Source organism: Pelodiscus sinensis, chromosome 5 (assembly GCF_049634645.1).
Source record: "Pelodiscus sinensis isolate JC-2024 chromosome 5, ASM4963464v1, whole genome shotgun sequence".
Lineage (NCBI taxonomy): Eukaryota > Metazoa > Chordata > Testudines > Trionychidae > Pelodiscus > Pelodiscus sinensis.
Genome location: NC_134715.1, coordinates 76,192,937 through 76,205,351, shown reverse-complemented (window position 1 = coordinate 76,205,351; position 12,415 = coordinate 76,192,937). Strand labels below are relative to the sequence as shown.

At 43.8% G+C, this 12,415-nt stretch overlaps 1 protein-coding gene across 4 annotated transcripts in view; it reads right to left on the bottom strand.

Moving 5' to 3' along the window:
- Window positions 1-12,415, bottom strand: part of PRIMPOL (primase and DNA directed polymerase) — a 60,652-nt gene that overhangs the window by 7,565 nt on the left and 40,672 nt on the right. For 3 of the 4 annotated variants that reach the window (XM_075930292.1, XM_075930294.1, XM_075930293.1), the window contains 5 exons: window positions 8,242-8,532; window positions 4,770-4,932; window positions 3,392-3,486; window positions 270-356; window positions 61-169 (listed from right to left, as the gene is read on the bottom strand). In XM_075930292.1, the coding sequence (XP_075786407.1) occupies window positions 61-169; window positions 270-356; window positions 3,392-3,486; window positions 4,770-4,932; window positions 8,242-8,532 (745 nt within the window). The remainder of the gene's footprint in view (window positions 1-60; window positions 170-269; window positions 357-3,391; window positions 3,487-4,769; window positions 4,933-8,241; window positions 8,533-12,415) is intronic. The other variant, XM_075930295.1, reaches the window with a different exon arrangement.

The following is a 12,415-nucleotide window of genomic DNA, read 5'->3' as shown; positions in this document are numbered from 1 at the left end:
AGCATTTCTGGATATTATAATTACATACTGTAGAGAATGCTACATACTTAAAGAACATACATTATGTTGTTACTTTTGTGGGCTCTTCCAATATTTTTACACCAGCGATATCTGGATATGTCATAAACAAGAAGTTCTTCCAAGGAAAAATAATTCCATCGTCGTATCCCTGGAAAATTAAGTACCTTTTTTAAAGCAATTGTGTAATAGCTTGGAATGGATGTCTGACTTTTAAAAAAAAAAGGGGGGGGGGAAGGGTTGTTCCTTACCTCCATGATGATCATCTTTATTAACTAAGGAAAGGACAAAACAATCAATTTCTGGATAAGGTGAATATGGATATCCTCCTATGGTATCTGTTTAATAATGCACAAATTACTGTTACAGATTATGCAAACTCCTAAGTGTACTTGAATCTCACTAACCATGAAAGATCTACTCTTGGTCTCATTAGCCTCAATAAAGCAGGGCCTACTGTCTATCTGGTATACATATTCAAAAGCATTTTTCGTTACACAGTAAGTTGCCCTTTTTCAGGAAATCAAGAGCTAGATCTCTATTTTGGAAATGGCAGGTAGCAATTTGCACATGCTCATATGGTTTAGAGAAGACTTGTCAGTGCTTACTATTCCTGTGAACAAGAAAACTGCACTGTGGACTGACCCTTGTACTGAATACTAGTTTCTACTACAAATGGCTCTATTGATGGAGTATGGGGGCATAAAATAAGAATTAGATCAGTGTGTCCCAATTTTATTTGGCCATGGAACCCTTTTCAGAATTTGAAGGAATCCCTAGGCTTGTCAAGGAGGGAAAAAAAAAAAAGAGAACCCACCAATGCATGAAAATCATATTCCTTCCCCAAGACCCCACCCCTTTGAGGCCCCATCCTCTCTGTTCCCCTCCTCTCCATCACTTGCTATCCCTAGCCCTTATACACTCTCACTGGGTTGAAACAGGAGGTGCGGGCTCTGGGGTGGGAATGAGGATTTGGGTGTGGGAAGGGGTGAGAAGTGCAAGACTTCATTTTTAAATAAAATACAGGCAGTCCCCGAGTTACGCGGATCCGACTTATGTCGGATCCGCAGTTACAAACGGGGCTTTTCTCGCCCCGGAGGACGGGAGCGGCGGGACGCCCAGATGCACCACGGTCCGCCGCCCCCGTCCTCCGGGGCGAGAAAAGCTGCTCCCCGTCTCCTTGGTCTGCAGGAAGACGGGGAGCAAAGCCTTGGAGCACGCCCGCAGCGGGACAGCCCAGGCGTGCTTGGGCTGTCCCGCTGCGGGCGTGCTCCGCAGCTTTGCTCCCCCTCTCCCTGGTCTGAGATGGGGAGCAAAGCCTCGGAGCACGCCAGCAGTGGGACAGCCGCGGCGCACCTGGACTGTCCCGCTGCCCGCGTGCTCTGCAGCTTTGCTCCGTGTCTCCCAGGTCAGCAGACCAGGGAGACGGAGCAAAGCCATGAAGGACTTGGGCGGTCCCGCCACCCCCGTCTCCCTGGTCTGCTGGGGGAGAGGGGTGCAGCTAGTGCCCCCTCCCCAGCAGACCAGGCTTTTCTTGCCTACCCCTGGGGTAGAGCAGCTGGAGGCTGCCGGGTTGGTCCCGCAGCGCCGCTCCGGATCAACCCGGCAGCACCCCAGCTGCTCTGCCCCAGGCGTCCTGATTCAGCCGCTGCTGGTCAGTTTCAGCCGAGGAGCCACGCTACTGGAGCAACCCAGCAGCACCCCAGCTGCTCTGCCCTAGGCGTCCCCAAGTCAGCCGCTGCTGAAACTGACCAGCGGCTGACTACAGGAAGCCCGAGGCAGAGTTGCTCTGCCCCAGGCTTCCTGTAATCAGCCGCTGATCAGTTTCAGCAGCAGCTGACTTGGGGACACCTGGGTTTCTTAAGTTGAATCTGTATGCAAGTCAGAACTGGTGTCCAGATTCAGCTGCGGTTGAAACTGATCAGTTTCAGCAGCGGCTGACGCCAGTTCCAACTTATATACAGATTCAACTTAAGAACAAACCTACAGTCCTTATCTTGTACGTAACCCGGGGACTGCCTGTATGTCAAACTCAAAAGGTTTTAGAATTGTCTTTATTTATGAGAGGGGCGGGGAACCTGGGTGGCAGGATGCTGGGGTCAGGGACATAGTCCTGCTGGGTGCTAGGGTGGATGGCAGGCTGCTGGGGCTGGGGAACAGGATGGTGCTGGGTGTTGCGGTGGGTGGCAGGATGCTGGAGCTAAGGACAGGGTGGTGCTGGGTGCTAGGATGGATGGCAGGAGGCTGGGGATGGGGTGCTTCTGGGTGCTGGGGTGGGTGGTGGGGGGACAGGGTCCTGGGGTGGGTGGCAGGGTGCTGCTGGAGACAGTGCTGGTAAGGGACAGGGTACTCTGGGCTGGGGGGGGGAGGGGACGGTCTGAGCAGGGGACAGGGCAGCTGGGACCAGTACCTGGCAATCCTGCAACACGTCTGGATTCCAGGAAGTGTGCAACTACACTTCCCCTTCCTAAACATCTGGCACGTGCACTGCCTGAACAGCAGGGGCTGTTGCACTCCAGCAACTTACTTCCGTGATGCCGTCCTGCGATCGGGAGGGTGTGGGGAGTCCCAGGGCAGAGTGCGCTGCCTGCACAGTTGGAGCTGCGCAAATCCGAGTCTCCTGGCGCCCCGCCCCCACACCGTGCAGAAAGGCTGTGGAACTAAGTTACCGGGTGCCACAGCCCCAGCTGTTCAGGCAGCACACACCGGCTCCTTTGGGGAGGGGGAAGTGCTTCCCTCCCTGCTGTGGGTCACGTGGGGTCACCCCTGTCCAGCACCCCCCTAGTGTGCCGGCTGGGAGCAACTGTTCCCCTCTGTCCCCGCTTCGCTATGCCTCTGCATTGCCAGGGCGGAAGGGGAACCAAGTGTGCTGCTTCTTTAAGCTGGTTAGCTGGCTCTCAGAGGAGGTGGGGGAGTGCTGGCTCCTTGCGGAACCCCTACTTTCGCTTTGCTGGACCCCAATTGGGAAACACTGCATTAGACTCTTATCCTTACAAATTTCAGATTTACTCTACATCCTAAATGTAAAACACCCTAGTTATTTTTCCATATACCTTACTCTGGAAGGATCTATAGATCAGAGAAAGAGAGATATGAGTAACTAGTTTGGCAGTGTCTGTGGGAAATGAAGGGGATACTCCGTTGCAGGACTCAGCTAAATGGAAATTGCCTAAATAAGCTGCAGCAGTTAATTTCCACTGATGTATAAGAACAACAGCCCAACAAGAATGCAGTTTATCAGCTGTACAGTTTGATATATATAATCCATAATTACATTAGGTGAACTGTAATAATACATATAGCAAGTTGACTCAAACACTTAAGAATCTGAACAGAAGAAATTACATATTTGAATTATGTCATTATGAATTACCTGATGTGATACTGGTAACTCTGTCTGAATTTTTAGACATGATTTTCTTCCCTTCTGGGATGTCACAGGTTAGGGCTCTTTCAATTTCTGAGAACCTGGTGGAGAGAAATAAATCATAATTCTCAGACTTCTGGACATACTATACTTCCTTTTCCCATTCCTATGGGTCCCTATCTTCCTTGTTGAGACAAAGGATTCATTTTGACTTAGTCCAGCAGAGGGCAGTTTCCTCTTTCCACAGAAGAGACGAGATCTACCTTACCAAATCCAAAATCTGCTGCACCACTTCTAGCCCTATTTGCTATGTCTGTCACTCTTGAAGAAAAATATTGTTTATTTTGGATGACTTTTATAAGTCTTGCATTTTATCCTTTTAGAGTTAGAATCATCATTTGCTAAGTTTTTTCTTTGCCACATTTCTGGCATAGATCCAAATTCTATAGATAATTTTTCCTTACTCAAAAAAGACTCAATTGAAGTCTCTCTTAATATGGGGATTTTAGGCATCAATTCAGCAAGTTATTTAAGAACATGCTTAACTATCTGTTGAATTCAGGTCCAATGACAACCAAAGATTTATAGGAAGTCTGAATGTAATATGCATCTTTAAGAAGATATTTAGGGAAAAATACAATCAAACATCCATAAAAAATGCAGCTGCACTGTGGCTTAATCCTGTGAGGTGCTGAGCACTGAAATTCATTAGCAATTCTGGTTGCGTTGAATCTCCCGAAAAAAGCATTCAGTAAAGTGCAGGACCTTAGATTCTAGCCTCTTTTGATAAAATAGTGTGTTGCATGTGTTTGTGCAGCACAACGGAAAACTGCTGGTGCTCACTAAAGTTTATTCACAGAATAGTTTTTACTTTCTTCTGTATTTAGAATGAATATCTAGATTGGAGTTATTCCCTCAAACGGAGTTCAGGGGGGTAGTTTTATATTTTGTTCCATTTGAGAGTTCTATGAAATTTACAATGGTAGAAATGTAGTACTTCTCAACTGAATAACCTTATTAACAACTCAAATTCTTCAGTTCAAACAAAAATAAAAACATACAGAATCCCCAAAACATAACCTCTCTCCCTTTATACAGACACAGAGTGCTGTTCAGAAACAAATGGCACAAGTTCTCTAGATTTATTGTATATTTGAAGCTAGGTGCATATTGGATTTCTCACAAACTTTTGCTTCAAGGAATAACCATCCTAAAATTTTACCTGCTGAAATCAATTGCTGAACTTTTCTAGAATAGAACTAATCAATGTCAATGGGATGCCATCCTCACCCCTCAATAGTAGTGGTTGCTCCTTTGGCGATTATAAACAATACTGAAGTCTACATTTTAAAGTATTTAAGTACCACTGTAATTAAATTCTTACCTAACATTGCAGACCAAGGAAGAAAGGAAATATTGCTCCTCAATAGAAGTGTTCTTTTTGGGTTTAGGAATAAATTTGTTATCTTCCGCTATATTCAAAATTGCATGCTTTCCTGCTTTTGATGATTTATACAGCCGGAAATTTCTATTCCTTGTATAAACGCCTAGAAAGAGAAGAGAGAGAGAGAGAGGTTTCATAATATATTTACAGTTGGCTAGGTTCTTTCATATGTATTGTTTATACACAATATTTGGCAGTATGAGAAAAAAGCATTTAAAGGTATAAAACACAAACATATTTAGTCCAGTTCATTTCTCACACTAGGGTTATATAGCAGGGTAAGAATGAATCATGCAGTCATATATTTATCCATAACATTCAAATATAAGGACAATCATTCAAAAGGGATGTACAGGCATTTTAAGTAAATACTACAGTTCTTTGGTACTGTTTCACAATCTCCCATTCTAACTGTTTTCCTAGCATAAAAGACCTTGTAACTGCCACACCTATCAATTTCCTGTTCTATCAGTGATTATATCATAGTCGTATTTCAACATGTATGGAAGTCAGAAAAATGCAATTTGCATCCCAATCTCAAAACAAATATAGATTACCAATTATGAGTCATGGGACCTGAGACTTTTTTTGGGGGGGAAAGAGATGGAAGAAAAGGGTTGTTTAATTCTGTGACTGAATTTAGTTCTCATGAAAGTAAAGGATTAAGATTCATGACCAGTTTATTGCTGGAAGTGAAGTTATAAGCATTTCCACCCATTCTGTCAATGCATCTCAATTTTGTCTGGAAATATCTGCTCCAATTTTTTCTTGGTCTTTGTTCTAGTTCACTGTGCACTAAAGCCAAAACTGAAGTAAAAAAAACAAAAACCATGTTATCAGCTTAGTGTGTCATACAACTATACCCTTCCACATTTTTTATTCATTAATCACTGCAGGAGTTACTGTTAACATATGCTACATTTGTACTACAGCTGGGATTGACAATCTGAGATCGATCCACTGGCAGTCAATTAAGTGGGTCTAGTGAAGAAGGCCCACCAAACCAACTGCAGACTGCTCTGTAGTCAACCCCTGACTAGAAGAGTAAAGTAAGTCAATGAGAGAGTTTCTCCTGTCAACCCCCTACTGTGTCTACCCCAGCAGTAACTCAATGCAAGGTATATTGACCAGCTACATTATTCACATAGCTGGCGTTGCATAATTGTACACATTTGTTTGTCTGAATGATTGGCTGAACAAGAAGTAGGACTGACTGGATTTGTTAGCTGGCGTTGCATAATTGTACACATTTGTTTGTCTGAGTGATTGGCTGAACAAGAAGTAGGACTGACTGGATTTGTTAGCTGGCGTTGCATAATTGTACACATTTGTTTGTCTGAGTGATTGGCTGAACAAGAAGTAGGACTGACTGGATTTGTTAACTCAAGTTTTACACTTTTATTTTGAATGAAGAGGTTTTTTGTACATAATTCTATATTTGTAAGTTCAACTTTCATGATGAAGAGATTGCACTACAATACTTGTATGAGATAAAATTCAATAAGGACTAATGTAAAGTACTCCACTTAGGAAGGAACAATCAGTTTCACATATACAGAAAGGGAAGTGACTATCTAGGAAGGAGTGCTGCAGAAAGTGATCTAGGTGTCATAGGGGACCACAAGCTAAAGATGAGCCAACAATATAACAATGCAATAAAAGCAAACATCATTCTAGAGCAGGTTAGACAAACATCTATCAAAAGGATTCTAGATGGTGCTTGGTCCAGTCATGAGTACAGGGGACTGGACTTGATAACCTCTTGAGGTCCCTGCCAGTTCTAGTATTCTATGATTATATTAATTGAAAAATATGTTTTTGTTGTTTATAGAGCAAATATTTATATTAAAAATAAATGTGAAGCGAGCACTATACACTTTGTATTGTGTCATAGTTGAAATCTATATATTTGAAAACATCCACACATATTTTAAATAAATGGTATTCTATTATTGTTGTAACAGTGCAATTAATTGTGCAATTAATTTTAATTGCTTGATAGCCCTACTTTACATTATGTATACAAAGTGTTCAGAAACATACCTTCCTTACACTTATAAAACTATTAAACACTCTTCTAGCCCCCATCTTTGTGATCAAGCCACCCCCAACTAAGTGAGCCACCCCCAACTGAGAGTTTTTACTTATGTGGAATATAACTAAACTAAAGTAATACTACAAGTTCCACAAGCAAGTCAATATTTAAGGCCAAATTTAAAACATGCCTTTTAAAATCATTTGTTTGATTTTTATTTAATTGAATACTGCATTTTGTTGTATCTTTATTACTTAATGATATTGCTATACATTAAACAGAACACTGTGCAAATGGTGCTGTGGTAAAAGCTTACATAGTCATTGGCTACTTAACCTTTGTTGCATTCCAGTACACTTAACTGTAATAGGAGTATTATACACATAATATGGAGCCTAATTCTCACTTACGATGTGCATGCTAATTAGGGATGCAAAAGGTTAACCAATTACCGGGTAAGCATTAGGCTTATCAGAATGCTTACTTGGTAACCAGTAGGGCTGTCAATTGACCTGCGTTAATACCTGCAATTAACGCGGGACAGGATTAATGTGTTAATTTTTTTAACATGTTAATCGCAGGCATTAATGCTGTGTTGCCTCTTTGAAGTGCCACTATGGCACTTCAAAGGGGCTTTGCAAAGCAGAGCCGGAGATCAGCTAGAGTCCCCAGCTGATCCCTGGCTCCAAAATGGCATTTAAAAGGGGCAGTGCAAGCGGAGCCAGGGATCAGCTGGCCCTTTCGAAATGCCACAGCGGCGCTTCCAAAGGGCGGTACTGCATGGACTCAGGGGGTCAGATGGCAACTCCAGCTTATCTTGGGCTCTATACAGCGCTGCCTCATTGAAACGCTGCTGCGGCGTTTCAAAGAGGAGTTGCTCATGTTTAATCGCGATTAAAATTTTTAATCGCTTGACAGCTCTAGTAACCAGTTAACCAGACTGCCAGCTGCATGGAGCTAGTTGGCATGAACCCAGCCAGGTCAGGATGGCAGACAGGCAGGCTGCATGGCAGGCAGGCGGGACCCTGGCTATGGCAGCCTAGTGGGGACAGACTGGACCTGCTGGCCCCACCGGTGCTCCGCCCCCACCTTTCTGCCAGACTTGCCCTGGCCACCACCTTAGTGGCCCCAACATGCCTGCCCTCACTGCTGCTGCAGTGACCACAACCTGCCTGCCCACAGCCTTGGTAAGATCTCCCACCCTTGCTGTCCTACCCCACCAATAGTTAATTGGTTAAACAATATAATTTTAATCATTTAACTAGTTAACTGTTTTGATCAATATTTACTCCCTAAGGCAAACGTCTCCTTTCCCCAGGCCTCATTTTCTGTGCAGAGTTTGGCCCAATGCTGTCAGTAACTAATTTTCATATTTACCCAGATCGACAACAAGTTGCTTGCCTCCTTCCTTATCATTTACAACTAAAAAGGAAAGATCTGGATTTTCTTTCTGTTGCAGTGTTCCATTTTCCAGCATTTTGTGTTTATTAGATTGCCATTTCCCAGAAGTCTGCTTCACTGCACCAATGTTTATAACAGAACCATCTAATTCAGTTGTCGCTTTGGAAGAGTGGGAAACACCGTCCATCCCTTCTTCAAGAATAAGAGCATCAGCTTTATTTTCAGTTAAAGTAAGAGCAGGTTGCAAAATTCTTTTCACAAAATTACCTTTAAAAATAATAAGAAAAAATGTATTAGGGTATTTAGTCACAAGTTAAATCTGCATTTAATAGGTTTTGTGCAAAGACTTTTAAGTGAAAAATCAAGATAGAGCATCCCTCTCTTTTTCCTAAGCTTGGTGCACTACCTGTGCTTTTACCTGCTAAATGGGAGGCCCAACTCTTGGAGAAAGGACATAAGAATGGCCATACTGGATCAGACTAAAGATCCACTTAGCTCAGGACCCTGTCCTCTAACAGTGGCCAATGCCAGGTGCCCCAGGGAGAATGTACAGAACAAGTGATCCGTTCCCTGTCATCCATTCCCAGTGTTGACAGAGGCTAGGGACACCATTTCTAATCATCCTGGCTAATAGCCATGTATGGACCTATCCCCCATGAATTTATCTAGTTCTTTTTTGAATCCAAATAAGTTTTGGCTTTCACATCTGGTATAGAGTCTCCCAGGTTGATGAGTATTAACTTTAGTTGAAATTAAAGTTTGTGCTGCTGGTTTTTGTTAAATGGGTATGGAAGAACTATCCATATTTTGTGCTATCATTCTCTCATGCCCTTTGCCGTCTTGTGAGCTCCTCAGAGAAGGAGCCATTTGTTTCTATATATTTGTACAGCACCAAGCAACAACTGGTCCCACTGGGTACCACCTCAAAAGAAACCAATAATTAAAATTGAACATGTTGTGAAAGGGAAATGTGTAGTAATCTCACTACAGCCTCTCTAACTAAAGTTTCACATTGAGGAAAAAATATTGGATGCCTGTACAAAGTCCCAGTAAACAAGCCTTGTGCAGGGTTTCAAAGGAAAATCATACTCTTCTCTACCAACTTGATAGGAGGGCACTTGCTATTGCCTAACGACTGTTACTACTGGTGATTGTCTGATGCTTCATCCCTGATTAGAACACATAAGGCTGCTGATTTTATTAAAAACTGCCAATGATCAGCATAAGCCAGAATTTTGGTTTAGACAATGACTGTGTTCTTGGATCTCCCATTAGACCACTAGATTAGATTTCCAGTAAACAAAAGTGATGCTCCACTTTCTTAGCAAATTGAAACCTTAGTCTGTGAACACTTACAAACATTACTGTACGTTATTTGAAGGGTACTGGACAACATGTCTGAACTGTGGCATATGAGGGACCATTAGCCACTACAGCAGTGGTCTCAAACTGTCAGCCCATGGGTCATCCCCAGCCAGAGCAATTGTGCAATCCAGTCTGGCACTCCAAGTGAGCTGGGCAGGGGAAGCTTGTCACCACCACCCCCAAGCCTGATCCCTTCCCTCCATTGCCCCATTCTCTGTCCCTGAGAACATAGCTTTGGGGATCACCGGGGCGCCTGGTGCCATGTGGTGTCAGCATTTGAGTCCCTTGCAGTCCCCAGGGTGGCAGGAGCCACAGGGGAAGTGGAGCACAATAGGTGCACAGTTCCTGCCAGTGCAAGGGCTCAACCACTGCCACTGACCCATGCCAGGCCTCCCTGCTTATCCTCAAAGCCACATCCTCAGGGATGGAGTACATGGGGTGGTGGGGGAGTCAGTGGTGGAGGAAAGGGGCCTGGCTTGGGAGGGCTAGTAGTAGACAGCCTCCCCCTCCCGCTCTCTGGGAGTCCTGGTCTGGATTGTGCAATAGTGGTGGCTAGGTATGGCTCACAGTCGGGGAGTTTGAGAACCCTGGACTACAGCTTGAAGACTGAACAACACTGTGCATGAATGAATGAGTGCAAGACCACGGTTTCAATGGAGCTGATCTTGCTTACACAGCTGTGAATTTAATCTCTTTGTTTTAATTTTGTCAAAGATTGGTAGAAAAGTAATATTCTAAAATATTAAGCCAGGAAGTCCGGTGGGTGAACAGCCAGTGAAGTAGGGGGATAGCAGCAGGAACCTGAAATGACCTCCTCAGGTCTGACAAAATCCCTCTTTCAGGACCAGTCAGGTCTAAGGGTGCCCAACTTGTACTAGCCAAATGAAAACAATGAACAATATGCTGCTTATGCTATATGCCAGGTGAGGATAGTAACACTGTTGACCAACATTTCCCATTGTAGGAATCTGTTTGAAGTAGGGATGTGAATGGTTAACCGGTTACCCAGTAAGTGTCACCCTTGCCAGGTAATGCTTACTGGTTATGGTTAACCGGCAGGGGCTAGAATAGCAGGTCTGGGCACTCCAGCCTGGTCAGAGCAGCCCCCACCCTTGGTGGACCAGGCCTGGCACACCATGGACAGGGGTGTTCCAACCCAGCCAAAGCAGCCCCCTGCCTGTGATGGGGAGTAAGCGGGAGTGGGGGGATTCTTCAGCCCGCCCCCATTTAATTGGTTAATCAGTTAAACAGAATGTTTAACCATTTAACTACTTAAATGGGATTTTACATCCCTAGTATGAAGTTGCCAGTCTTATCTGTTTGGTTTGAAATTTTCCATGTGAGGTATCAGAGGGATAGCTGTGTTAGTCTGAATCTGCAAAAGAGACGAGGAGTCCTGTGGCACCTTATAGACTAACTGAAGTGTAGGAGCATAAGCTTTCGAGGGCAAAGACCCACTGACTAAGTGTGTCTTTGCCCTCAAAAGCTTATGCTCCTACACTTCAGTTAGTCTATAAGGTGCCACAGGACTCCTCGTTGCTTTTCCATGTGAGGTGTCTGCCATAAGCTGGTTTCTTGTTCCTCCCCACTCCCTTCTTTCTTTTTTGGAGCAGGGAAGAGACAGGAAAGAGGTTTTAGCCAAAATAATTTAGCTGCTTATAAAACTGAGATTGGGGAAAATATGTTTTGCGATATTATAAAAGATTCTATTGTCCTCCTCTTTGATAACTTCCAGAGCCCTTATCTTTGAACCAGTAACTTGAAATTTGGCAGGGTATGCCTTTGGGCAAGGATTTGTACATACCTTTTGCTGTTACCTTGAAAATCTGGTCAAGTTATAAAATTCTGAAAAATATCTCTGTTCATACATGCACAGTAAACACTTATTACAGCTTTACAGCTAAAATTGCAACAGAGTCTGTCTTCATTGAGCATGCTATATCCCTCACAGCCCCAGGCTGTGTATGATTGAAGTCCTGATAGGATTATAATTCAGAAAAATCTGAACAAACTGGAGAAATGGCTTGAGGTAAATTAAATTCAACGAGGACAAATGCAAAGTACATATTGAACTTCTCTAATCCAGAACTCTCTGGTCCAGAAACATCCGTCATCTGGAATGATTTCAGTTAGCTGGATGTCCACTTTTCATGAGTGTGGCCAAGTTTCCGGTGGTCCCATAAAGTTTGTTTTAAGCCACTCCTTCCTAGCTCTTAGTGTTCAGTGCTGTTATTTAACTCTAATTTATCCCTAAATATCCTCTAACAGCCCAGTAAGCAGTGGAAGTATCGGTAACTCTGGCAGACAATATTGACCTTCTGTGGTTCAGAAAACACACTCATTCGGAACTGGTCAGGTCCCAGGGGTGCAGGACTAGAGAGGTATACTCCACTTAAATGGGAAGTGACTGTCTAGGAAGGAGTACTACAGAGTAAGTCATAGTGGATCACAAGCTAAATATGAGTCAACAATGAGACACTTACAAAAACGCAAACATAATTCTGGGAACCATTAACAGGAGTTTTGTAAGCAAGACATGAGAAACAATTCAACCAGGATGGGTAGGAATGGTATCCCTAGCCTCTGTTTCTTTGGAGGTGGGTGACAGGGGAAGGATCATGTGAGGATTACCTATTGTGATCCCTCTGGGGCACCTGGTGCTGGCCACTGTCAGCCGACAGGATACTGGGCTAGATGGACCTTTGGCCTGACCCAGTATGGCTGTTCTTATGTTCTTAACTGGAGTATCATATCCAGTTCTGGGCACCACATTTCAGGAAAGATG